The sequence below is a fragment of the Phoxinus phoxinus genome (genome assembly GCF_949152265.1).
Source record: "Phoxinus phoxinus genome assembly, chromosome: 3".
In the NCBI taxonomy this organism is placed as follows: Eukaryota; Metazoa; Chordata; class Actinopteri; order Cypriniformes; family Leuciscidae; genus Phoxinus; species Phoxinus phoxinus.
Genome location: NC_136878.1, coordinates 25,053,737 through 25,080,167, shown reverse-complemented (window position 1 = coordinate 25,080,167; position 26,431 = coordinate 25,053,737). Strand labels below are relative to the sequence as shown.

The 26,431-nt window shown below is 40.0% G+C and overlaps 1 protein-coding gene across 1 annotated transcript in view; it reads right to left on the bottom strand.

The window, feature by feature from the left end:
- Nucleotides 1-26,431, bottom strand: part of cfap299 (cilia and flagella associated protein 299) — a 66,499-nt gene that overhangs the window by 22,459 nt on the left and 17,609 nt on the right. Inside the window, exon 3 of the mRNA XM_079606736.1 lies at nt 17,732-17,822. Within this exon, the coding sequence (XP_079462862.1) occupies nt 17,732-17,822 (91 nt within the window). The remainder of the gene's footprint in view (nt 1-17,731; nt 17,823-26,431) is intronic.

Genomic DNA, 26,431 nt, shown 5'->3' with positions numbered 1-26,431 from the left:
AATGAATGGCACGCTGCATTCATACATGCTGGAAAATTATTTAAAAAAAATGAAGAGACACATTTTAACAGACACCAACTTTATCACACAACACAGGCTGACGACTGTTATCTGCAGCAACACTCCAAAATCATGTTTCCAAGGCAGGGTCAAAGTGGGTGACATAAGCCATTACACCCTTTAGAGAAGGAAGATAAATGTTCAGCGAGGTTTCTTATCAAAGGCCCGGCTGTTTTAAGATTCTGATTAAAGTCCTGCAGCCCTTTTTTCAATCTCCCAGGGGAAATAGGTGTACAAACATTACACTGTTTGCATTGGCCTGAGAATTTACTATGAAGCTCCCATCAGATTGTCCATCTGACCCAAAAGCAGTTTTTCTGATGCATTATGGGAAAGAGGGTTCAGTGTTTTCTCTGCACTTTCTGAACTAATTTCAAATACTTCAGTGGCAACACAAAATATTCAGCACTGAGCAGAAACACTGTAAATTGGACATCTTGTTCCTACATTAGCTATAAATCGGCATTTAATCAGATCGGTCAAATATCACTTTTAATCCTGGTCTTTTTCTCATTGTTCTCAATGCTAAATAAAGTAAAATCTTAATGGCTGCAAAAAACAAAAAGTACTTTGAGTGTGTATGGTGCATAAGAAATGGGTATCTAGTACCGTGCTCACAGCAGTGTCATCCCTGTTGAATGAGCACCACAGACTGACGGCAGTTAGAATATGTTTATTTTAGCACGCCTGTCAGTCTCCTGCAAAAGATTACAGGTCTTCCGCTGTCTGAAGAAGATGAACAGATTTGGGTTTGTCAGGGAGCAAAGACATGCAAAGCAAAAATGCATGGTGATATCAACATCGCCAGATGGTGGCTGGAAGTAGGAAGTTGATAGGTGAAATTCAAGAGGGCAATGATGACATTTTAACTCAGGGGAATACAACACCATCGTTTTTGTGGTGTTTATGCATGTGATGTATTTAATAAAAATTTAATTGTTATAACATTAAAGCTTTGCGTGATGTATTTGATGTATCCAAATTCCATGTTCCACAAATATTAGGTTAAATGCATGCATTTAAAACCCTTCATGTTTCTGGCAGGTAGAACAACAATTTTTTTAAGCCAAGATGACAATCCATCTGTGCACCTGCTATTATAGAGTACAACAAAATGAAAATATGGGAAGAATGTCAAGTATTTTGAAATGCCAAGTCAATAAACCAAATTCATTGTTGCGCACATGTATGCCAATAATTAATTGGGAGGTTGTTACTCACTGTTCCTAACAACTCTTAAGGAAAAAACTATGTAAAGATGGTATTTCTTGAGCTCTTCAAACGGCAGAGGTTAAATCACATTAGCATATGGTTAGAGAAAGGGAGGGAGGGGGGGGGGGAGAGAGAGAGAGAGAGAGAGAGAGAGAGAGAGAGAGAGAGAGAGAGAGAGAGAGAGAGAGAGAGAGAGAGAGAGAGAGAGAGAGAGAGAGAGGGCTTTGTGGGTGAAATGGTGTGCAGTATTTGCTCAGGTGGAATAATACACATCCAAGCAGGCAAGTATGTATTGATAAAACAAAGAGGATTCCAAAGAATGTGCTTTGTGAGCTCCTGAGCCTGCTCGAGTATAATTGCATTTCCCAGTTGGATGAGCAGACATTACCAACAACAGAGGTCCACACAAAACCCCAGCCACACGTCTGCAGTCACTGGGATGTGCTTAAACACTTAAAGTACTCACGATGAAATAATTGATAGCTACAGGCCAAGTATTCTCACCCAAGTAATTCCACACATCATGTATTTTATGTGTTTATTGCTTAGACGTCTTCAGCTGTTGAAACAATGTCCAGCTTATGTTGAGCTCATTTTTGACGTGAGCACTCTACAGCATAGGTTATAAAGCTCCGGAAAGGAAAAAGAAGGCCTTGATGGAGCAGGTGTACATTCCTCAGAAAGAAGAGCCAAGAACCCTTCAGCGCAAGGAGGTTAAATGGTTCCTTACAAGTAAGAGAGCACATGTCATGTGTCATGCTGAAAAATGATGTCTGTGGATAGGAGTATCAGGAATAACAACATCACGATGTCAGTAGGTGGACTAGACAGAATTCCATTGCCACGGCTAATAAACAGGTGCAAGGAGAGAACGTGAAAAGGAATGCATTGGAAATGATGGAAACAACTTTTGATTATGGCATGAGTCTCCTATGATGCTTCTAAACACTTAAGGAGTCCTCTGATTTATGGTGTAAGGATCAGCTCAAGCTATATTATATGTTTCACAGTAAAACTGCAGGACACTGCAATTCATTTAAACCAGTGACGCAGAACCAGAGAACTTTACATACATTCTCTGGTTCTGCTTCACTGGTTTAAATGATAGTTCACCTAAAAATGAGGGTACTCATGTCATGTTTCTTTCTTCTGTAGAAGATATTCTGAAAGTCTCAATACAATAAAAGTCAATGGGGTGAAATGTTATTTTGGAAACATTCAAAATATATTCGAAATAAAGTCATACTGGTTTGGAACGATAAGAGGGTGAATTGGATTATCTTTAACATTTGATTTATGCACAAAACAGAACATAAAGTAGTTAAATCTGTATAGAAACATGAATTGTTACCAAGGCCAAGACCCTAAACGTGTTCAATAAAACTCTTTTACATTGTTATAATACAAAGCAATTATCAGTGATGTATATCTTCAAGAGAGTGAATATAGATGACAGTTAGTACACCAGTGCCAGTTTTTCGGAGAATGCACCAAGCAGACAAACAAAACACAGAGACTTGAGAAATTAAATTAAGTGTATCCTGTTTCATCTCCTCTAAAAATCTTCCAGCAAAAATTTGAGAAGATTGTCAGAAGCCCTTGCAGCTGTTGGTTTACTCTCGTTTTGACCACCAATTGTATGCATTATTAGTGTATAATGGTGTGTAAAAATATTTTGTGTCAACACACAAAATGATGGACCCTTAACAGAATACCAAGAATATCTAAATTCATTTTACAAAGGGAAGTCTTTGTCTATTCTATGAATGAGTCCAAACTTAGGGGGGTCAGATACCCCAACCCTCAACCCTTTGAAAGTCTTTGTGGGGCTTTCAAGGGGAGGTCACATGATAGCTCTGCATGACTGTTTTCTAAGGGACCTCCACCTTTGGTCAAGTGCTTTGAAACCAACATGCTATTGTTATTTTACTGGCCATGACAAGGACAAAGGGCCGACTGACCGAGACACACACACTCACTGTAATGGTATATGGCTGGGAAATTCACTCAATTCTATGCTTCTTAATGTGATCTTTGAACTGCATGACTGACCACAGTATCTTCTATACATGAACACAACTTATCAATACATAACTTACTGGGTCATAGACAAAGGACAAGCACCTGCTTTGTATAAGAAAAAACACAATGCTAAGAATTTTTTTGTCTTAATTTTTCAATAATAATCAGTAGAATTCCCATCTTAAGAAATCGCAGCCTTCAAAAGGAGTAATTATTCTCCCATCTCGCCTCAGTAAAGCAAGCAATGTTTGATTTAAGACAAGAAAGTCTGTTCACTAGCAGGTGAACATTTACTGAGATAAAGGGCATTTAAGATATAATACAATAGCTTTTTTTTTTTTAAGTTAAAGATTCAATTATTTTTTTCCTAATTTGCTGTGGTGAGACGAATGGATAGAAGTGCAAATAATGTACATTGGAGAAAACAATTATTTGATCCCCTGATGATTTTGTAAGTTTGCCCACTTACAGTACAAAGAAAAAAAAATAAAGTCTATAATTTTTATGGTAGGTTTATATTAACGGATATAACAGAACATCAACCAAAAAAATCCAGAATCCAGAACACATGATATTAAGGTTATAAATTGATTAGCATTTGATCGAGTTAGATAAGTATTTGATCCCCTACCAACCAGCAAGAATTCTGCCTCCCACAGAGTGGTTATGTGCCCTTGTGAAACACAGATTAGTCCAGTCAAAGTACTCCTAATGTCAGCTTGTTATGTGTATAAAAGACACCTGTCCACAGAATCTGTATCTTCCATTCCAACCTCTCCAACACCATGGGCAAGACCAAAGAGTTGTCAAAGGACATCAGGGACAAGATTGGAGACCTGCACAAGGCTGGAATGGGCTACAAGAGGAAGACAACTTTTGATGCGATTATTAGGAATGGGAATAAATACAAAATAACCATCAATCGCCCTCGGTCTGGAGCTCCATGCAAGATCTCGCGTCATGGGTAAGGATGTTCATGAGAAAGGTGAGGGATCCGCCCAAAACTACACAGGAGGAGCTTGTTAATGATCTCAAGGCAGTTGAGACCACAGTCACCAAGCAAACCATTGGTATACACACTACGCCGCAATGGATTTAAATCCTGCAGCGCCCACAAGGTCCCCCTGATCAAGAAGGCACATGTACAGGCACATCTGAAGTATGCCAATGAACATCTAAATGATTCCGACAAGGCTTGGGAGAAAGTGCTGTGGTGAGATGAGACCAAAATTGAGTTAATTGGCATCAACTCAACTAATCGTGTTTGGAGGAAGAGAAGTGCTGACTATGACCCCAAGAACACCATCCCTACAGTCAAGCACGGAGGTGGAAACATTATGCTCTAGGGCTGTTTCTCTTCTAACTGTAAAATCTTGGACGAGAACCTCCTTACCTCAGCCAGAACACTGAAGATGGGTTGAGGATGGGTTTTCCAGCATGGCAATGACCCAAAACATACCACCAAGGCAATAAAGGAGTGGGTCAAGAAGAAGCACATTAAGGTCTTGGAGTCGCTTAGCTAGTCTCCAGACCTTAATTCTATAGAAAATCTGTAGAGGGATCTGAAACTTTGAGATGCAAAGCGACAGCCAAGAAACCCTAAACCCAAAAAACCCTAACTCTCCTAAAATGTGTGCATTTACAAGAAACGTCTTACCCCTGTGCTTGCCAACAAGGGTTTCTCCACCAAGTACTAAATTATGTTTTGATCAAATACTTATTTCACTCACTGAAATGCAAATCAATTTATAACTTATACATGTGTTTTTTTTCTGGATTTTTTGGTTAATATTTGGTCTCTATCCATTCAAATGAACATAAAATAAAAATTATTGACCCTTCATTTCTTTGCAAGTGGGCAAACTTACAAAACCAGCAGGTGAACAAATTTTTTTTTTTTATTAATTAAAATCAAATAATTTTTTTATTTATATAAATGTAAATAAAACTATCTTCTTCTTCCTAACGCGTTTTCCACAAGTGTGGAGTCCGCTTTTCGAATCTTGGTATGACATTTTGCACGGTCGAGCATGGTTCGATCCTCATAACTGCATTGATTGTATCCTACCATCTTTGCTTTGGTTGTGAAGTGGCAGGTGGTGTCAGTAACAGTGCTTGGCGCTGCTCGTAGGACGTGCCCATACCACTTTGCCGCATTTTCAACGTAGTTGGCGCTACATCCATTTGCTGACGGATTGTATAATTTCAGCAGTGGTTCAAAAGAGACACACCAGTAATCCAGTGGAGCATGTGCATCTCCAATGTGGAGGTGGGTGCTTAGTGCTTTTGGTAACTGACAAGCATTTGGCTCCATACAGCACAACTGGACGTACTACCATTCGTTATATTTTTTACTTAAGACGGATTGGTATACGTTTATCGCATAGAAGTCCAGTGACATCTTTTCAGCGGCTTCAGGCTGTGTTTACTCTCCCATGCACGTCATTATTGATACCACCATCCCTATGAAAGTGTGATCCTATATACTTAAAGCTGTTTGTCTTCATCAGGGCTTCGCCACTGACCAGGATGTTGTCATCAGAAGACATTCGCACTGAAAAGATCTCATTGCTGGTGCAAAACCTACCGGTAATCTTGATTGACCACAAACCTCAATAAATTAAGAATTTCAGCTCTAAAACTTAATTAGCAAATGTGCTTTGACTAGCATGTGCAACATTTTCTCTCCACAACTAACTGCATGAGGGAGAATACCACCAATCCGACACCTATTCATTTATTATGTGACTGTTTATCCACACATCACTACTCAAATATGTTCACACAACGGCAACAATATGACTGAGGTTGCAGATACTGTTCTCAGAACCACCCACGATGCACTTGCACGACTTAATTCCATCATGAAATTCAAACTTAAGAGAAAGAATAGTAAAAAAAAATCCACTACACTGGCTGTGTAATTGAAGAGGGCACGAATGCTGACATCATTGTATCACTGGCGTAAGAGCAAAAACAAATATCAGGAGGGTGGGGTGGGGTTAGGGGTTAGAGCACCTTCAGTTTCAAATGTGTACCACCCAACAATGGAGCCCCTCGGGCATTCAGCACAGGTGTGACCTGGATTTGATAAAAAAAAAAAAAAAAAAAACTTAACTTCTTACCCAGAGTAAATAATGCCAAAGCTGTCCAGGTGCACCTTTTGTTTGTGTGTGACTTTTGGCAGCAGGGCAACTTTCGCAACACCAACGAGCAGGAAAAGTACAATGTATGCTGAGCTGAGTGCTTTATGAGCTCAGCTGATGGAAGAGATAACAAAAAACACAAGACTCAAGAACGCCCTGCCTGAATGGTGCTGATAAGAACTTAAATGACAGTAGCATTTACTTTGCCACTGTTTTTGACCAAATCTGAGCCCATAATTAAGTTAAAATCCAATTGCACCTTTTTTCAGTGAAATGCCACATCAGCAGATTTAAAACAAATTGGAACATTTACTGGACACTGTCCACACAACTGACATAAGCAAGCTAAACTTTATGCTTCTTACAGTCTGTTTCCAACAAAAGAACCGTTTTAAAAAGGGAAAATCACAAAAATAATTTGTGGAATTAAAAAGTGTCGAGTTGTCCACAAGCAAGACACCTAACCCCAGCTGCTCCAGACGAGCTGGATGGCGCCTTGCATGGCTGACACCGCCGTCGGTGTGTGAATGGGTGAATGTGAGGCAATATGTAAAGCGCTCTGGTGGCCATGGGTCTGTTAAAGCGCTATATAAAGGCAGTCCATCCAAAAAAGAATGAGGAAAAACGAAAATACAAATTAATATGTATCTGTCAAATTTTCTATGATTGTAATTTGTATTACAAATTACAAATCGTATTACAAACATCTATATGTGTATACAGTTTTTCCTCCTCAAAAGAGTCAAATAAAGACTAATATTTCTACCTATTGAACATTAATTTGCTAAGTGAAAAACAGTTGGCTCCTGTCTGCCTTGATCGATTGCTCCTGTCTGCCTTGCTGCTGGTTTGTGTCTGTGAGCTCCATATAGCTTTCTGTTTTGAATCTCTATTTACTATCATTCCTTGTTGTTTTTATTTGCTAAATTTAACTTACTCATCAACATATATTAGATACTGTCTAATATTGCCTATCACATTAATCTGACATTGCTAACTTTTAAATAAATCGGTATCGCTAGCACAACACACTAGTATCTCGCTAGCCTGTTAACCTGCCAGCTTGTTAGCCTGTTAACCTGTTAACCTCTGGCCCCCTTCCTGTTCGAAGGAGTGATGAGATACTTAGTAGACTATCCTCACTCAATGAACGGCTGTCAAAGACCCCTTTCACACCGCAAGTCTTAAAGGATTAGTTCACTTTTAAAATGAAAATTCTGTCATCATATACTCACCCTTAAGTTGTTTCAAACCTGTATGAATTTCTTTCCTCTGCTGAACACAAAGGAAGATATTTAGAAGAATGTCAGTAACCAGACAGTTTTTGGTTCCCATTGACTTCCATAGTATATTTTTTTCCTACTATGGAAGTCAATGGGAACCAAAAACTGTCTGGTTACTGACATTCTTCTAAATATCTTCCTTTGTGTTCAGCAGAGGAAAGAAATTCATACAGGTTTGAAACAACTTAAGGGTGAGTATATGATGACAGAATTTTCACTTTAAAAGTGAACTAATCCTTTAAAGGGATACTCCACCGTTTTTTCATATTAAACTATGTTATTCCCTTTACTAAGACGAGTTGATACATACCTCTCTCGTCTCAGCGCGTGCACTTAATCGCTCTGGCACGCCACGACACTTTGATAGCACAGTTCATTCAATAGGGGCCAAAATGTGGAGGTGTTTGGTAGCTTCTCTGCTTGGCCCCTACTGAATGAACTGTGCTATCAAAGTGTCGCGGCGCGCCAGAGCGATTAAGTGCACGCACTGAGACGAGAGAGGTATGTATCAACTCGTCTTAGTTAAGGGAATAACATAGTTTAATATGAAAAAACGGTGATGTATCCCTTTTATGTCCAATTCGGATTTTTTGCTCAGATCCAATTTTTGGTTTGGCTGTTCACATTACCTTTTAAAATGTGGCCTATATCAGATTCCAGTGTGAACTGTTTGCGGTTTCTGAGCCGCATGCGCATGCGCATGCGCAAAAGAACAATAACAATTACATCAGACGCAGCACGCTGTTGCACTAAAGTTGGGGAGTTTATGGAGGAAGTAAGCATTTTCGCTTTTATTTCAAAATGTTTGGGTAATGGCAGCCGTAACATTAATGAGCACATCAGGAGGAATGTGATGTGAATAGCTTCACAGAGACGCTGTTTTTTGAAAACGGTTACGGTATGATCCTTCTAGTTTTGCTTGAATTGAAGTATCTCCCCATATACTAATTAGGTCTAACACCTCCCTCTGCCTCCATTGACTTGCTCCATCACTGTTCTGTTATTTTGTAGGCCTAGTCAAGTTTTTAATTTTACTGTCTGTGTCTAGGGCTAACTCACCGCCGCATAATTTGTGACAAAAATGTTGATGCATCAAATCCGCCTTGGTTGTTCACACTGCGGCCGCATTGAAAAAAAATCAGACCTGGGTCTGATTCAGGACCACATATGGAAGTGGCCTAAATCTGATTTTAAAAAATCTTTTGGGATTTGGGCTGGATTTGGGCCCCTTTTGCCTGCAGTCTGAACGTGGTGTCCGCAAAATAATATAGAATTCATAGACCATTAGAAAAGTTTTTGGGGCAAACCTGCCCTGTTGAAAAGAGATGGTATTCATCCCTCCTGGTGCTGCTCTTCTCTCTAGTAATATGACTCAGGTCAGGAAGCAGACAGACTGGCTAAACCGACCGTCTGCTAGCTGTCTCACGTCACTGAGGTCATATAAATCCCATCACATAGAGACTCTTTCACCTAGATGTCATCATAAAGAGACTGTGTCTGTTCCCCGAATTAGAAAAATACATAAGAATCCCAAACCCATTTAAGGGTAAAAATGTAATTGATGTCCAACAAATATGGACATCAATGGGGCGATGGCGGTTCAGTGAAAAGAGGAGGCGTGTTCCGGCGCAAACATTCCCTGGTACTATTTTACAGTTTCAGAAAACAATTCCGCCACATACCAGAAAAAACCCAGTCTAAAGTCAGTGGCACGTTATTCAGAATTCAGATGCTATTTTAAGGGTGCATGCTAGTCCATAATGTAGCTTTGTATCTACACAGACACAACAGTTCCTATTTTTGCAAACCATGCATAATTACAATTACCTACTTATTGTTGTAATCATACTCTAGATCTAATATTATCACATGGAATTAATGTTGATGCCGTTGAAATTCTACAGCAGAGCGATGACATCTCAGATCATTATCTAGTCTCGTATATACTTCATTTAGCCAAGGTTGCAAAGCTGACTCCGTTACAAATATGTTAGACCTATCACTTCTGCCACTAAAGATTGATTTATTATTAATATTCCTGATCAGTTTCATCATTCCTGCCTCCCAGATATGACATATCTAAATTACGTCATATGCTCTCAATGACAAATGCGGAACAATTAGTTAATGCGTTTATGACATCAAGGCTAGAAAACGCAGCAGCTAGAGTTCTGACCAGAACCAGGAAGTATGACCATATAAGCCCGGTTCTGTCAACACTGCATTGGCTCCCTAATAAACATAGTATAAATTTGAAAATATTGCTGATTACTTACAAAGCACTAAATGGTTTAGCTGCCCAGTACTTGAGCGAGCTCTTAACGCATTATAGTCCTTCACATCTATTGCAATCTCAAAATTCCGGCCAGTTGATAATACCTTGAATATCAAAATTCCTGGCGGTAGATCCTTTTCCTATTTAGCACCAAAACTTTGGAACAGTCTTCCTAACATTGTTCGGGAAGCAGACATACTCTGCAAATCTAGACTAAAAACACATCTCTTTGATCTAGCATACACAGAACACATTATAGACTTCTATAACTCAATGTTAGGCTGCATAGATTAGGTCAGCCGGAACCGGGAACACTTCCCATAAATCCTGATGTACTTGTTACATCATAAGAAGGATGACGCCTACGCTAATATTAGTCTCTCTATTTATGCCAAGGTTTACCGCAGTCCGTCGGATCCAGGCCATATCCAGATCTGATGAAGGACCTGCGTCTGGACACGACGACAATGTAGTCCTGAAGTGTCAACTACTCTCTCCCCTGTGAAGGCCTTCTTCCCTTCCCTTTACTTCTGTACAGATAAAACGTTGTCGGGATAATTCCGGTTCACGTGGCTACGCGTAATTGATAAATAACTATTTATTATACATTTTTAAGGCCATACAAGTAGTTTGTTGAGGGTTGGTTTGTAAAGAAGGACTACATGCCTGCGCACATACAGTATATATTCAAACGCGCATACCTATAGACTAAACACGCATGTGCGCATACCTATAGACTAAACACGCATGTGCATACCATCTGCATTTTCACGAGTTTGCATTTTTGAGGTTTGCACAGAGATAACTTTTTTTTTCCAAAAATGTTAAGGCTTGTACCTTGGAATCTGTTTCAGGGTTTGCGTTCTCGAGCCACCAGGTACTGTTTTGTGTGGATAAGCGTGCCGGAGCATGTTAAGCGTTCTCTGTTAGAATGGTGCCATGTTAGCGGCCCCTAAGTTAATAACTAATGATCTTTACAACGGAAGTGAATCAATCAATCAATCAAAACTAACTTTAGCTGGACAATAACTTTATTTTAGAGTTGCTGTAAAGCCAAAACAATCTCTGTTTCTGTAATTTCCGATTATCACTGTAAAGCTGATTTGAAACAATCTATATTGTTAAAAGCGCTGTTTAAATTAAGGTGACTTGACTAGATGTTTTAGGCTGACATAATCTAGGAAACGCTGTTCTCACAGCTTTCCTCATCTGCAAAATGTGTATTTCAATTATTTTTTTTCAATTAAAATCAGGTTTACCACTTAAGCTTGGGTGTTTGACGTTATGTTGAAGACTGAAAAATGGGGTCTCAATTAGGAACCTCAAACAATTTATCTTTGAGATATTTTTGAATAACGAACAGTGGAAATGGTGAGTGACGGTCGGCTAGTGTCTTTTTAAAGGTGCCTTTCCGTCCGTGGGTTTGTGGATGCGGTTGTTTCCTGTCTTCATCTGCATAATAGTTAACACTCTGGGAGACGAAAGGGTTACAGTGGGAGCGTTTCTGCCAGGCCAGTCCCCACAGACCTTCTGCTCCTCTGCAGTACCATGTGCCATTGAGCTGGCGAGTGATGATGCGGGTCCTTCTCACGGGGGATCCAGCGAGTCATTAGGCGCTCTGGGTGATGCCCCCATCTTGCAAGGTGGCCTCTTCAGCGACACAGGACCACTTGGCAGTCCAGAAGCATACTGAGGCTATCAAGCACATCCTGCCACGGTGTGACACTTCTACTATCGGGCTGCCGCGGGCTGCCCCCGAGTTTGCTCGTCGGTGATGGCGTCCCCCTACGCATCTACATCTGCTCCGGCAAGAACGGAGACATCACCCCGGCCGTCCTGTCCCTCAGGCCTTTAAACCCTCCAAACATCCATCGAAGCGGCCCTGATACGGGCAGCTCAGAGATGTGGGGAGCTGCTCTCGACCAGCAGGTGGTGAACGCACCACTCCTTCCCCCGGAGAAGGGCCAGGTGGATATTCCTTTGTTTTTTTTTTCTCTCTGTTCTTCCAGCTGTACCCAAATGTTCAATGAAAGAGCAGTTTCCTCAATATCTGGGCCATAGAGGGCACGATCTGCCAGTGAGTGACACTATGCTTCCTCATTCCCAGCCACCCTTCTACATTAGCCACATGACAAAAAGTTGCGGTTCAAGGACGGGTTGCCTGCTCACGCATCTCTGGCCATCCCTTCGCAGGATCCTGGGAACCTGGCAAGTGTCACACTACACTCACTGCCTCTACTTCTGGATGCTATGCATCCCGGGTTGGGCCCTAGCACTCCCCCTCGCTGCCCCTTCATTGGTACGTCGGTTGTCCCCCTTGGATCTGTTTGTATGGAGCCTGGCTAGTGCTTCCCAGCCCGTCCCGCCTGCTCTTGCAGACAATCAGACTCGGCAACGAGATTCAGTTCACCAGGCATCCCCCCAGGATCAGCAGTGTCTTCTTTACCACAGTAGCAGGTAAAGACGCCCCTGTCCTACATGAGCAGATTGGGGTCCTGTTGGCGAAGGACACGTGGTTTTAATAATTAATTAATTTGTTACATTTATATAGCACTTTTCTGGGTACTCAAAGCGCTTTACATATGGAAGGGGGGAATCTCCTCAATGTGCCATCAATGTGCAGCATCCACCTGGATGATGCAACGGCAGCCATAGTGCACCAGAGCGCCCACCACACACCAGCTTATTGGTGGAGAGGAGAGAGTAATGAAGCCAATCAGTATATATGGGGATGATTAGGGGGCCATGATGGACAGAGGACAACAGGCAAACTTGGCCAGGGTGCCGGGGTTAAACCCCTACTCTTTTTCCGAAGGACATCCTGGGATTTTTTACCACAGAGAGTCAGAACCTTGGTTTAACGTCTGATCTGAAGGAGGGTAGGACGCCCTTACTTCATCGTACCCAAGTCAGGCGCTAGGTTACGGTCGATCTTGGACCTGCGAGTTTTGAATAGGGCCCTTCACAAGCTCCCGTTCAAAATGCTAAAGCAGAAACGCATTCTAACATGCGTTCGTCCCCAACATTGGTTTGCAGCAAACGACCTGAAGGACGCATACTTCCACGTCTCGATTCTGCCTTGACACAGACTGTTTCTTCGGGTTTTCTCCAAAGGTCAGGAGTATCAGTACAATGTCTTTCCCTTTGGGCTGTCTAGCTCACCCTCGAGATGTGTTGTACGAACACAGGGACCTGGTGCTCAGGCACCTCAGCCATCTAGGGCTTCAGGTCAACTGGGAAAAGAGCAAGCTCTCCCTTGTGGAGAGCATCTCTTTGGAGTATGACAGCGTGTCTCACCAACAAGCACAGTCAGTGCTGAACAGCCTGAATTCATTCAGGGGCAAAACAGTGGTTCCACTAAAACATATGCTCCTGGAAGATATGGCATCCGCAGCTGTGGTCACGCCACTAGAATTAATGCACTCGATACCGCTACAGCACTGGCTACACAGCCGAGTCCCAAGATGGGTATGGTGATACACTCTTGGCGCTTTTCCACTGTATGGTACGGCTCGGTACGGCCTGGCTCGGTGTGGCACGGCTCACTTTACTTTTCCACTGCAGTTTATTTGCACTTCAAAGTGGGTGGGATAATAAACTGCTCGTTAAAGTTGCTGAAAAACTTTTTTATTCTTGGTTGCAATATCCAGCTCTCGTTTGATCAGCTCCTTGGCTACCAACATGAGGAACATCTGCACCTCATCTACTGACCAGTCACCACGATTTAGCCATTTCTTTTTTCAAGTTTTTTTTTATTTTTTATAAAACTGTGTGAACAAATAATACTGCGGTGGCGGTTGATGACTATTTCAATTTAGCGTGTTTGGTGTCTCGTGTTGCAAATCCAATGACGCTGGTAGTGACGATTCTCTCTGACCAATCAGTGATCTGTAGTGTTTTCACGTCATATTTAGTATCGCTACGGTACACTTGGAACCTCAACAGAGGTGGTACCATTTAAAGTGAGCCGTACCATGCAGTGGAAAAGCGCTACAAAGTGGGCCGAGCCGGACCATGCAGTGGAAAAGCGCCAAAATGAGCCTTACCGAACTGTACCATGCAATGGAAAAGCGCCATCTGTGTGATCATCACACTGATCTGTTGCTGAACTCTCTATGCTTGGTCAGACCTTGCCTTTTTACGGGCTGAAGTGCCCTTAAAAACAAGTGTCCAGGCACGTTGTTGTGACAACAGATGCCCCCAAAATGGTCTATACAAATACGTGTTTCCCCTTAGTGAGCCTACTTACACAGACACTGTGCAAGGTGAGGGAGGACGAGTAACAGGTCTTGATGGTTGCGCCTTACTAGCTTCTTTCTCAGGAACGGGGCACTGTATGGCACCTGCAAACGGACCTCTGGAACCTCCACGTGTGTTTCCACTAGTGGTGGTGGACACTATCATTTAAGCCAAGGCTCCCACTACCACACAAGCTAATGCTTTGAAGTGGAGTCTGTTCGCTGAATGGTGTTCATGTGCAGAGCTGCGGGCTGGGTGACACCTAAATCTGCATTCACACTACCAGTGACTTTGTTGCTACATGTCGCCAGTGGCTGGCGGTGGTGTTGCTAGTGGGCGTTCCCACTACTGGTTGCCTAGTAATGTTTGTGAGTGACAAAGAGCGGCTGATCACGTACGCTCCACTGACTTCACTTCTATTGGTTTTCGCTCCCAAAAGTTGCTCCTCATTTGCATAAAGTTGAACAGATCTCAACTTTGTCGTGTCAGTTGACATGCCCCATCCAGTCGCCAATTGGTCACTGTCGCTTGTGTCGCCGGAAATCGCCCACTCTCCATTAAAATTAAGGGGATATTGTCGCTTTGTCGCTGCGTGTGTGAATGCACCTTCCCCACTTGGTGAACCCTGGACTGAGTTTTCTCCGATCAACATTCGGCAGTCAGACGTGGCGGAGGCTTTGCCCGTTGGCCAGCCCTTGTACTGGGCTAGATGCCTCATATGTTGTGATTCCCTCTTGTTAATCCCATATGTGTATTCTTTCATGGTACTGTCAGTAAAGCCATGTCTTTCCCTAGGCAGATTTTGCTCAGTCCCCGTCTCTGTCTCTCTTCCCTTCCATTCCATTGGCAAGGATGATTTTTTATTTTTTGGGATTACAACCTACGATGGGTAGGTTACGACTGTATGAGGGCAGTTGCCAAAAGGGCACGCTACAGCTTGCCAGCATCTGCGCCTCCAACACTTGTAACAGTTCAGAGGCTGTGGCACTTTTCACTGGGACCCCATTTGTCAGTCTTCGACATAATGTCTCCGTTCCCTCCAATAGGGAACGAGGGTTGAATGAATGAATGAATGAATGAATGAATGAATGAATGAGGCATTTATATAGCGCTTTCATATACTAATGTAAACGCAAAGCATTTACAATCCAGTCAGGGGATCTCTCCTCAACCACCACCAGTGTGCAGCATCCACTTGGATGATGCGACGGCAGCCACAGTACAGCGGCGCCAGTACGCTCACCATACACCAGCTATAGGTGGAGAGAGGACAGACAGTAGGTTACAGAGGGTTACATCAGTAACCAAGACGTTTTGAATCACATTTACACCTTTACAGTTACACTGTATGCGCATTATACTGCAACATTTTTTAACTATGACCCAGGAAGTCAGAAAAATCAACCTGCAATAATTCTGTACATTTTCATACAGAAATGTCTGTTTCTCATTTTGCATAAAACCATTCTGATAATACCTAATAGGGATGTGACAGTGAGGAAAATTTCCCACCAGTTACGAATAAGACAGCTTTATAAAAAAAAAAATATATAAGCACGGCATACCCCATACTGATGAATTAAATTGGACTCCTGCTGCTGATCTGACTGTACTGCAACTCTCGTTCGTCTCACGCTGAATTTTAGTTTTTAATTGTAGTGTCTGTTCTCTAACTGAACTAAAAAAAAAATTATTACTAGGCCTATGTGCAAGTGATATAATCGGTGAGCGGCTGAACAGCGTATAACACTGGTAACACTGACTATAGCAGCAAGACTAATACCTAAAAAAACCTTTTAAATTTGAAAGTTATGTTTAGCCCTTTGTATTTGCAAAGTAAACATTTTAGTTAATGTGAGGATCTGTCAGCAAAATATTGCTTGTGATACGCCACATCATATTTTTTTTCTTTTATTTATGAATGCATGATATTTTCAGAAATATTTTCCACTAAAGGAACAGGTTTTGATACACTTTGTATCAACCTCAATTATACTGGGTTATAACTGGCGTTTTAAAATAGCACTGTTTACAAAGTCAACAATTAGTGGGAAAGTCTGTCAGCAGACACTGGCTCAGCTTGCTATGTGTTCCTCTGAATGTAAAGTCACACATCTTAGAGGGGTTAGTAAACAAGGATCAGGTAAAACACTTGTTTCGTATCTGGTAGTGACAAGAAAAAAACGTTTAGTCTCCAGGCTGGCCAGAACAAATATGACTGGAGTTTACATTCCATTTTCATTTATTTATTTGGTCTTAAGTCGCACCGAGACAGATTTATTATAATTCTGTAACACTTCCACTATTTGACTCATGAAGCCATTATAATAAACTACTTCTCCTGTGTCGGAGGTGAAATCCCCCAACAATTTTTATTTTTTATTTATTAAATAAAACAAGTCTCATCTATTAGGGATTTCAGAACACCGGGCCATGGCACATGGTGATCAGATGTCCATCTGGGATATTCTAATAAGGCTCCAAATCAAACTGTTACTATGGGCATAACTTACAGTACATGGACAGTCAGTTTTATTTTATTTTACATTGTAACAGGTCTTACAGGTCTCATCAACGCAGCCGGAGCATTTCATTAATTTCATGTCATTTAAAAACAACTGGACTGTTATTGTTTAATTGTATGCAATGAAGCTGCTTGGATGAGTGAGAAGAATCCTTAAAAATAAACAATAACTGGAAACGAAGTAAATTTTCAACCTGTAACAATAAAAACTACCAAAGTAAACTGGTTTTAAGGGGTAATTATTGTATTTATCCTATTTATAACTATTAAACAAATGTAATGATTAACTAATCTTTTTTTATTTATTTGAACAATAGTCATAAATCAAAGCTCAATGCTTAAATCAATGCATCCTACCAAAGCATCTGACCTTTGCTCAGAAACCACAAACTTGTTATGTTGTTCTTTAATATACTATGACATATGTAGTACAGCAGAACACTAGATGTTCTTTATGCTAGAACGTTCTCTGATTTTGCCTGATATTAAGGAATAAGAAAACCATCTCTTCAATATCATCTTAACCCATTTCCCCAAACCAGAAAATACATCTATTGATCAGAACCTAAATGCGCAGGAACTGCTATCAAGTCCAAAGGTGCTGAACTTCAACATTTTCACCAGCATCTCCAAAAGTCTCCCCAAATTTACTACATTTCAAATGTTAATGTGTAATGATAGTAGCTAAAGATAAATGCATGTTTTGTTATTACACATAGTGTGTTATATGTCAGTATATGGAGCTCTGCAGTCTACAAACACTGCATACACATGTGTTGAATGGTCTGTGCATGGTCTGTCCTCTCTGAGAAAGAAGGCTGAGGTGGCAATATGGCAAGGTGTGTGAGAGGGGGGTTCTCCTCCTGAATTTGACACAGTGTGGATTGTGTTCCCGTCCTAATGGAATTGCAGAAATATGCTGGGGGAATCCCATTACGTAGCAAATGGAGTGCTGTAATAATGTACTCACAGTCACTTTCCCACTGCGGTTAGCCTCCTCCCGCTCCGCCAGGGCTCTCAGGAAGTTATCTTTGAGTTCCTTTCCTGTACTTGCCAGCTTCCTAGAAAAGACAACATTTAAACAGTTTGAAATGTCTATTTAAAATATCTTTCAAGCCTAAATGTTCTCGGTTTAATTTGTTCTCACAGGCAAACATTGATGCTTTTTTTGATACTGATGCATCATAGCAGTAATCTTTGCTTGTCACTATTTAAAAAAAAAAAAAAATCAGAAATCTGCTGTACTGTATGTTTCAAAGATGATATGATACATTACTTGTGAATTTGGATGTATTTCTTTTTAAGTTTACCTCAAAGAGTCAAGTCACCTTTTAAAAGTGAGATATAATATATCACAATATTTTCTTTAAGACATATTAATAAAAGTATAACATGCAAAAGATTGGAGAGAAACAAATAATCTTCTGACTAAAATTACAACTAAACTGTAAGCTACACCAAACCCAACAATAGTCATTGTAACAATAATCCAGATTATAATATACAGAATATCTTGTTCCATTAAAAATATGAAATACGTTGCCTGAAAAATGGAGTGATTTCCGACAAAATGATATCTTTATAAAAATAAATCATACTGCCTCCACCCTAAACCTGCTGATAATTAATCACATTGGGAATTGCTATTAAATAAACGCTCTCTTGAATTATTATCTCAGTCATTTCAGGATTGTTTTTTCTCTTTTCTCTCTGTGCTAGTTGGCCCATTTCCATGAACGCAAAGATTTGGCTCCAGCCTGTACTGTACACCTGACATAACACTCATTGGCATTCATCTCGCAGACGTTTCACAGTGCAGTACCAGCAATAGCGCCTTGTCATTCATCCCAAATTTGCTCAACTTTCATAATGTCTGCAGTATACCTGCAGAATCATCGGCCTGCCAGTAAACAAGTATTTGAGAACTTTTTTTTTGCTCAGGTTTGCACAGTGCAAAAGCAGGTGAAAAGGGCAGAAGAGATTACCCTCTCATAATATCACAGAAAAACAGAACACACCGCCTCATTTAACCAAGTCTGCTCCTTACAAAAAAAATGTCAATGTTAAAGGAATAGTTAAAAAAAATTACTATCGTGATCATTTACTCACCCTTATGGTTTTTATGGGTAACACTTTAGACTACTGTTCTTCTGACATTAATGAATAACACAGGAACAAATGAGTAAGACATTATTAATATTCTAACTACTATTAACCAACAATAAACTTTAATTAATTAATAAGTGAATAATAGCGCTAAGTTGAATGAGGTATTTCATTATTAGCTAATCAGTAAACTACTATTTTTCATACCTCCCAGAAGACTACTAATAACTACTAAAAGGTTCATAGCTAATGAGAGTAACTATCCAAAAGAGTTAGTTCACCCAAAAATGAAAAGTATCCTATTATTTACCCTCAAACCAAATGTATTTTGGACTTCCTTTTTGTAGCCAAACACAATTGGAGTTATAATAAAAAATATCCTGGCTCTTCCAAGCTTTGTAATGGGAGTGAATGGTACCTTAGATTTTGAAGCCCCAAAAAGTGCATCCATGCATCATAAAAGTAATCCCTACAGCTCCAGGGTGTTAATAAAGGCCTTCTGAAGTGGAGCGATGTGTTTTTGTAAGAAAAATATCAATATTTATAACTTTATAAACTATAATCACTGGCTACCGGTAATGGCTGTACACGAGTCGAGTTCTGGCGGAAGAGTGACCTCTGACCCGACGCATGACGTAGAATGTAGGAGAAGCGTAAGCTTAGACGCCAAACGTTCAAACAGATTGGGCTGGGCAACAAACTCAAGCTCCTCTTTTCTTTTATACCGAAATCCCCCGATGCTCCAACATTTCTCTTTAAAAATTCTCTTTAAATAAATATTTAATTTGTGACCGGTGTTTTATTTTACTCTATCCTCTGCGCTTCCTTAATTAACACCCTGGAGCCAAATGGATTACTTTATTGGGCTGCAAAATCTAAGGTACCATTCACTCCCATTATAAAGCTTGGTAGAGCCAGTATATTTTTTTATATAACTCCAATTGTATTTGGCTGAAAAAAGAAAATTATATAGAACTAAAATGGCTAAAGGGTGAGTCAATTATGGGATAATTTTCCTTTTTGGGTGAACAAACCCTTTAATGACTTACCCTTACAAAAAAGAAAATATGCTTTATGTTCATTTTATTAAGAAAACTTATAAGTAAAGTTCAAGATTATTTCCCAAGAAATGTTTATGTAGTAAGTACAGTATACTAATATAACAATGTACTAGTAGTGCATTGTATGTGTACTAATTTATGTGTACACATACACTAAATTGGCCTACTTTTTAGTTGTGAAAAAATGTTAATAAGTGTACTTTAAGTGTAACAAAATGTTGAGTTCTAGTTACATCTAAGTTTTTCTTTAATATTGCTACAAGTGAACTTTAGATATACTATTAGTTTGCTATACTTTTAGCTGACTTTTTAGTTTATGAAAGTACACTTGACCTGTAATGATGCCTATTTGTTATCTGTCAAGTGGCCGTGAAATCAAAGTTATGCACCTGTATTGGCCTGAAGACATAATATTCCTAATGATTCCTAGTTCCCCTCCTCCCTTCGGCCACGCTCTGTTGCCATACTCAGGTTACAGGGTGGCAGGTGGGGGGGTACAAACAGGCTTGCTGCTTAGAAAGGATTTAACAGACCATGATGCACTTGGGGCCCTGCTCTGTTTATTCTGGATGATGAAAAGAAACTGGGGGGGGGAAAGCTCTAAGTAAATGGAACACACACATGACATTTATTTTGGTCAACTACTCGGCTGCCTGTAGTTCATAAACGTGCAGCCGGATGCCAGGCACTGTAATACTATCATGAGAGGCCTTTGTTACAGTTCCTCAGTGTATTCAGGACAGGGGCCATAATGCTGTCTGAAGTGATCTGGGGCTTGTGTCAACTACCATGCAAAACTTCTCCAATCTACTTTCCTTCTCAAACAATAAAAAGGTTTAGCTATTTAAATGATGTTTGTGTGTTTTACCTGGTCGTTCTTTACACAACTTGTTGCACACAATTCTTCTTGTGCAACATGAAATGTAGCCTGAATACGTCATACCATCAAAATGCTCAAGGCATATTTCTTGATCAGCTACGTGACCACCCAAGCGAGTTCAACAAGCAGAAGTGTTAAAAAATATGACCAGCCTGTTTAAGTACATCTCAGGATGGAATAACTTCATTGGCCTATTTAAAGAATGCAAACCACAGGGTCATCCAAGTTTTCACACAACCATTCCTCAACACATATGGATGACGTTACCTACCAAGTATATGCTAACATGTCACTGTGCATCAACAATCAGGGCTGTGTTGAATTAGGAAGTCAATGGTTGGAACAGCAGTACCATGAGCAAGTATAATAATAACGCAAACAGAATGCTCCATCAGTGATAGACATCAATATGAGAGTAACTGTGTGTGTTCTTATTATGTAAGAAGTAGCCTAATGGGAAGAAATTTGGAACACTTCAGGGTGTAACTCAACCCAAACTGATCTCATTGTTCACTGTAGACTAATGTCCTAACACAAGTATTTCAGATTAGTCCTGGATCGTTTAGCAGACAACTGTAAAATGGATAGTTAAATTTTACAGGCTTAAAAGGACATGTCCATCATCTAAAGTCTATTTTATTATATTATTACTTCATGCATTCACACTCAAAGACATAATAATATATACACACACACTGTAAATAAAATATAAATATATATACTGCATATAAACGATGACAACCATATCACTGCTGCTGATGGGCTATTAAACTGTAAGTCTATATTTCCTAAACGCAACCAAACTACTTTCTAGAATTTAGAGGTTTTCAGTTTGTTTAGTACTTATGATGAAGATACTCACAGCTGTGCATAATTAGGAATTAATCTAAGTGTCAAACAGATGTGTGTGTCTCAATAACATTTTTACATAATGGGAAAGAACACATTTATTAATTTGCCAGATGCCACACATAAAAACAATTCTGGGAAAACATAAATTATGTCAAACTAAATTTACCACACTGGGTTCCTCACATCCTCCATACTTTTAATATTCACACATTTCTGGCAGTGGCATGTGTGGTGGGGACAGAGGCGGAGCTCGTGTCTAATTGTGTTTCCAACTCAATCTGTGCAAGGTTGTCAGGACAGATTTATGTGCAAAGTTAAAATAATAATAATGTCAAGTATTACTGCAGTCAAAATACAAGATAGCATGTGTCTTTATATTAAGCATAGATGGACTGCCAGAATTTAGGTTTTGGGGGAGAATGGTTTCTTTTGGCTTCAGCAGCCTAGACACACAGTTGCAAAGAAACCAAGCCCCCATTTTTATTGGACTATGATAAATGGCCCTTAGAGAACAAGCCTAAGTGCCCTTGAAATATGGTGTTGATGCACACAGAGGGTTCGGTTATTTACCTTCAATTTAAGGGTGTTTCGGACATAAGGCATGACAGTCAGCTGTTCCACATCAAGTCAAAGACAGAGGGCACAATGTGTGTCAAATGTGTGTGTGTGTGTGTTTGCGCATAGGAGTGAGAAAGGTAAATTTATTGTGGTGTGTTTGCTCCACTGACCATTTCTCAGGCATCAAAACAAGTTATGTATATAATCAACTGTTTACACTTAAATTAATTCAATATTTTTGGTGTTCTTTTTGACCGCAAAGCATTCGTAAAGTTGTGTGTGTATGTGTTAATGAATACATGCGAGTCGGTCAACTTGAATTCGTGACCACAAAAGAGGGGAATCATTTGGACTAGCCATGCGCCCACAGAAGTAATTAATCACAGTGTAGGATAATAAGAGAGATTCTTTCCCAAAATGGAGTACAGATGGTCTTTATTCTTGATATATATCCCCTGAGTGTAACTGTGTCAATAACAAGGCAAGTTAAGGAGAAGAAAAGCACACATACTTTAGATTATCATCACTGTGAAATAGTCTAAAAATAATGAAATGACAAGAGAATCTGTAAGTCTTCATAAGTTTTAAATCACAAATTTGCTGAAGAGAGACATGTAGTTCATAACTGTAAATTGAAAGGTTCCTAGTGTAAGCTGACTCCAAAAGTGTGCGTTACAGTTTAATACTGTATCCAAACCGCGTCTTGAAATTTATTAGCCACGTCAAAAGCCCTTAGCTCAAATGTATGGTACTCCAGATGTTTTAAGTTTCAAAACCAGTTAAAAAAATAATAATAATATTTTCACACATAGAATAAATGTATAAGTTTAGCTTCTTTCATACAATGCAGCTTTTTGGTTTAGGTTTCTAAAGACTGGACAATGCTGTACATGCAAATGATCAGGGCAGATACTGTACTTTGACAAGATTTGAGTTCCAGGAAAAAAAAGTGAATTATCTGACAACATACAGTCAGTTCCTCTAAGATTAGTTTGATTCATAAAAATATTTATCAGCGTTGGCCACTAAAGATGTTGTATTGTTGACATTGTAAGCTTTGCACAGATGTTTGGCCGAGTTCTTATGTGTTCAGTGACGTTTGAGGAGATAGGCTACAAGAACACACACAAACAGCACATATAGGATGAAAGTTTCCAACTCAACCATGCTTAATCTCCATGGAAGAATTTATCACCATCTATGAGACTGGGAATAGGGTGAAAGACTGAAATCAAATCCTTAGCACCTTTCTCCAATAAGGTTCTGTGATAACAAGGAACCCTTCAACATCTTCTCACTAGAGGTTATCTAATTTATCTTTTGTTAGGGTGGCGGATATAATGCAGATGTTTATATATTACAATTTGATTCATGATATTAAATGAAGACTTACTATTTCACATAATCAAAGATGAACTTAAAATAAAATATTGACTCTAGAAGGGAGAACCAAAAATGCAGAAAACAAGCTGAAGTGAAGTAACTTGAATTTAAAGCTTTCAGTAAATTGAAAGATACTCGTATAATAATTTTGCTGATTTTATACTTTCTGTTTTAATTACCACCATGCAGACAGATCCTTCTCCAGCAATATGCAAGTTGCAAAGATGATTTATACTTTAGTGCTGGTCACACAAAGACAAAAGAAGTATAAAGAAGCCTTTTCCCACACTCACATTGCAATAATATGGTGAAGCTTGTCTTTGTTTTCACCCCCTCGGTGTTCAAATAAACTCCAATAAAGGAGGTATGTAACCAATACCTTTCTTTTGCCGATGCCCACAATGAAACTCTTAGAGGAATTGCATAGTGGTGAAAGTGCAGGAGCAGCATATATTTGAGAGCTGGGAGAGCACCTCATCTTCAGTATGAGTGAGGGACCGCTGCTAGGTCATGGGGGCCGAGGCCCCAATGTAAACACAGGTGTTAAGGAGGCAAGCAAAAGGGGTTACCCCAATCCAGTAGCTAGGGAAACAGCAGAAGTCACGCTTGGTGAGTGAAAACTACCCCTACAAACGATGCCAAATAGAACATTCCCCATCAATCTGACATGACACTTTATTAGGCCTCATTTGGTAGAATTAATGTGGCCTCTGCTTTCACACAGCAATTGCTGTAGCTAGTGATCAGGTGCAGCAAGACGTGAAACTTGGGTGTTTTTGAATCATTTGGATAGTGTTTATTATTCATCTTCTTATGTGTGGCAGTGTTTGTCTTGGTCCCAGTACTGAATTAATGTGCTTTAATGACCCAAAGATTTATAATTGAGGAAAAATTGGTTCTATATATTTTTTCAGCATTTAGAAAATATATCTTGAGGAACCAAAGGGAAGTAAGTTTGGTGTATTTATAACAATCAATCAATGCACTAGCCAAATATTGAGTCTTTGTTGCTTAAAGGTACACTGTGTAGGAATTTCTCCTACATGTATCTAGCGGTCAAATTGTATTTTGCATTAAAACGAATAATGCTCTCTAGCTCCTCGCTTTTTCAAATGCGTGTTGCAACTACGGTAGTCGTTATGTACCAAGAAGCTATCTACTGTTATGCTGCCTATATAATGAATTACACAACCAAGCAATGAAAAAAAAACGTTTAATTTAGACCGTAACAAGAAAGCAGGCAACTTCAGAGTCCCTTTCAAAGTCTTTCTCCTTCATTAGCTCTTTCCAACTGGGTAAAGCTATCTCGATATTTACCCTTGGTTTTTGAATTCACCGGTCACGTTTCCTTTTAAATTCAGTTTTGGCATTTCTCCTGTGGCTCGGCATAAGTATGATCCTGAATTATGAAGGACCGTGCAGTGCAGCCTTTCAAATTTACCGGGGCAGTGACACGCATTACGCCTCTCTCCTTGTCCGTTTCTGCTGGTTTCAGTCACGTGACGCTGACTCTGAACGAAAACGCGTTGTGGAAACGTGTTGAGGTAGCCTAGTGCTTTTTGTCCCTCTCTGCTATTATAGTTTTTCAAGATGGCGGAACGACATGGAAGCCTCCGTGGAGTTACCTGTCCCAGTAAATAAAGATAAGAAATTCTTTGCGTACGAGGATAAGTCGGATCATTGGGAGAGGTAATTGTACACCATTGAGGACATATTTATGAATAAAGACATTGTTTTTAGCTAATAAAATACTTTAAAAAACTACACAGTGTACCTTTAAATTATTGTATATCAGTAAGTCTCAAGCAATATATCAGTAAATATGTTAATGGATTTGTACTTAGTATGAAATAAATAGCCTATATTTTAAATACATTTTGGTATTGTTTTTCACTAGGTTGAACAGATGACCACTGGCATAAGTGGGCCCAAGTTCCTAATAAGTGTTTCTACATCAAGCAGATGAAAAAGAAGAAAAGGAAAAATTTCCCCCCTTTCAAATCCTCTCCCAATAAAGAGAAACATTAGCCTAGAAATCTAGACGCACCCTAGCGGCAGCAAAATGTATTTTGCAGCCAGGGCAGTCTAGCAACTCTCCATAGACCTTCTAGCTGCAAAAACCTAAATTGGGTCAGGCCAATCACGTCGTGTATAGAGTAGGCGGGGGTGAGATTAACATATGACGACAGAGTTGCGACGGCTGCCACTTGTAAACAAAGAAATGGCGGCTGCGGATGGAGAACAGCGGTCTTTCGAATCGGCTTTGGCCGCGACTCTGGAGGACTTGGAGTTAAGTTTTTCTTTAAGAAAAGAGCAAAGAACGGCACTTAAGTCATTTTTAAAAAAGGAAGAAGTGTTCGGAGTTTTGCTGGACCGGATCTTTGCCGCTCTGACTACGTCACCTTCTTCGTTGCTCTGGTTGGTTGTAGCGCTATCCTATTGCGTGCAGAGGGATTTTGAGAGACAACAGCTTATCCCGCCCCTCGGATTAAGCCGCGTCTATGGAGAGTTGCCAGACTAAACATCTTGATGTAAGTCAGGCTTGCCAGGCTAGAGAAACATGGCTTAAACTTTAAAAGCTCATGTTCCACTCCTCAACAACAATGCAAGTCAATAATAAGAACTTAAGAAGCAACTAAATTGTTGAATATGGCAGCAAGATATCTACCTGCCCAGCTTACTGCATCAATTTCCTAAATTTCAATGCCCAATCTATAAAAAAAAGAATGTGCTTACCATACTCATACACTAAAGACCTCTGGGACTATGGACGGCCAGCAAAATAAGAAGCTTTTTATCAACCACAGGACACAAAGTGTTCCCAGTGGTG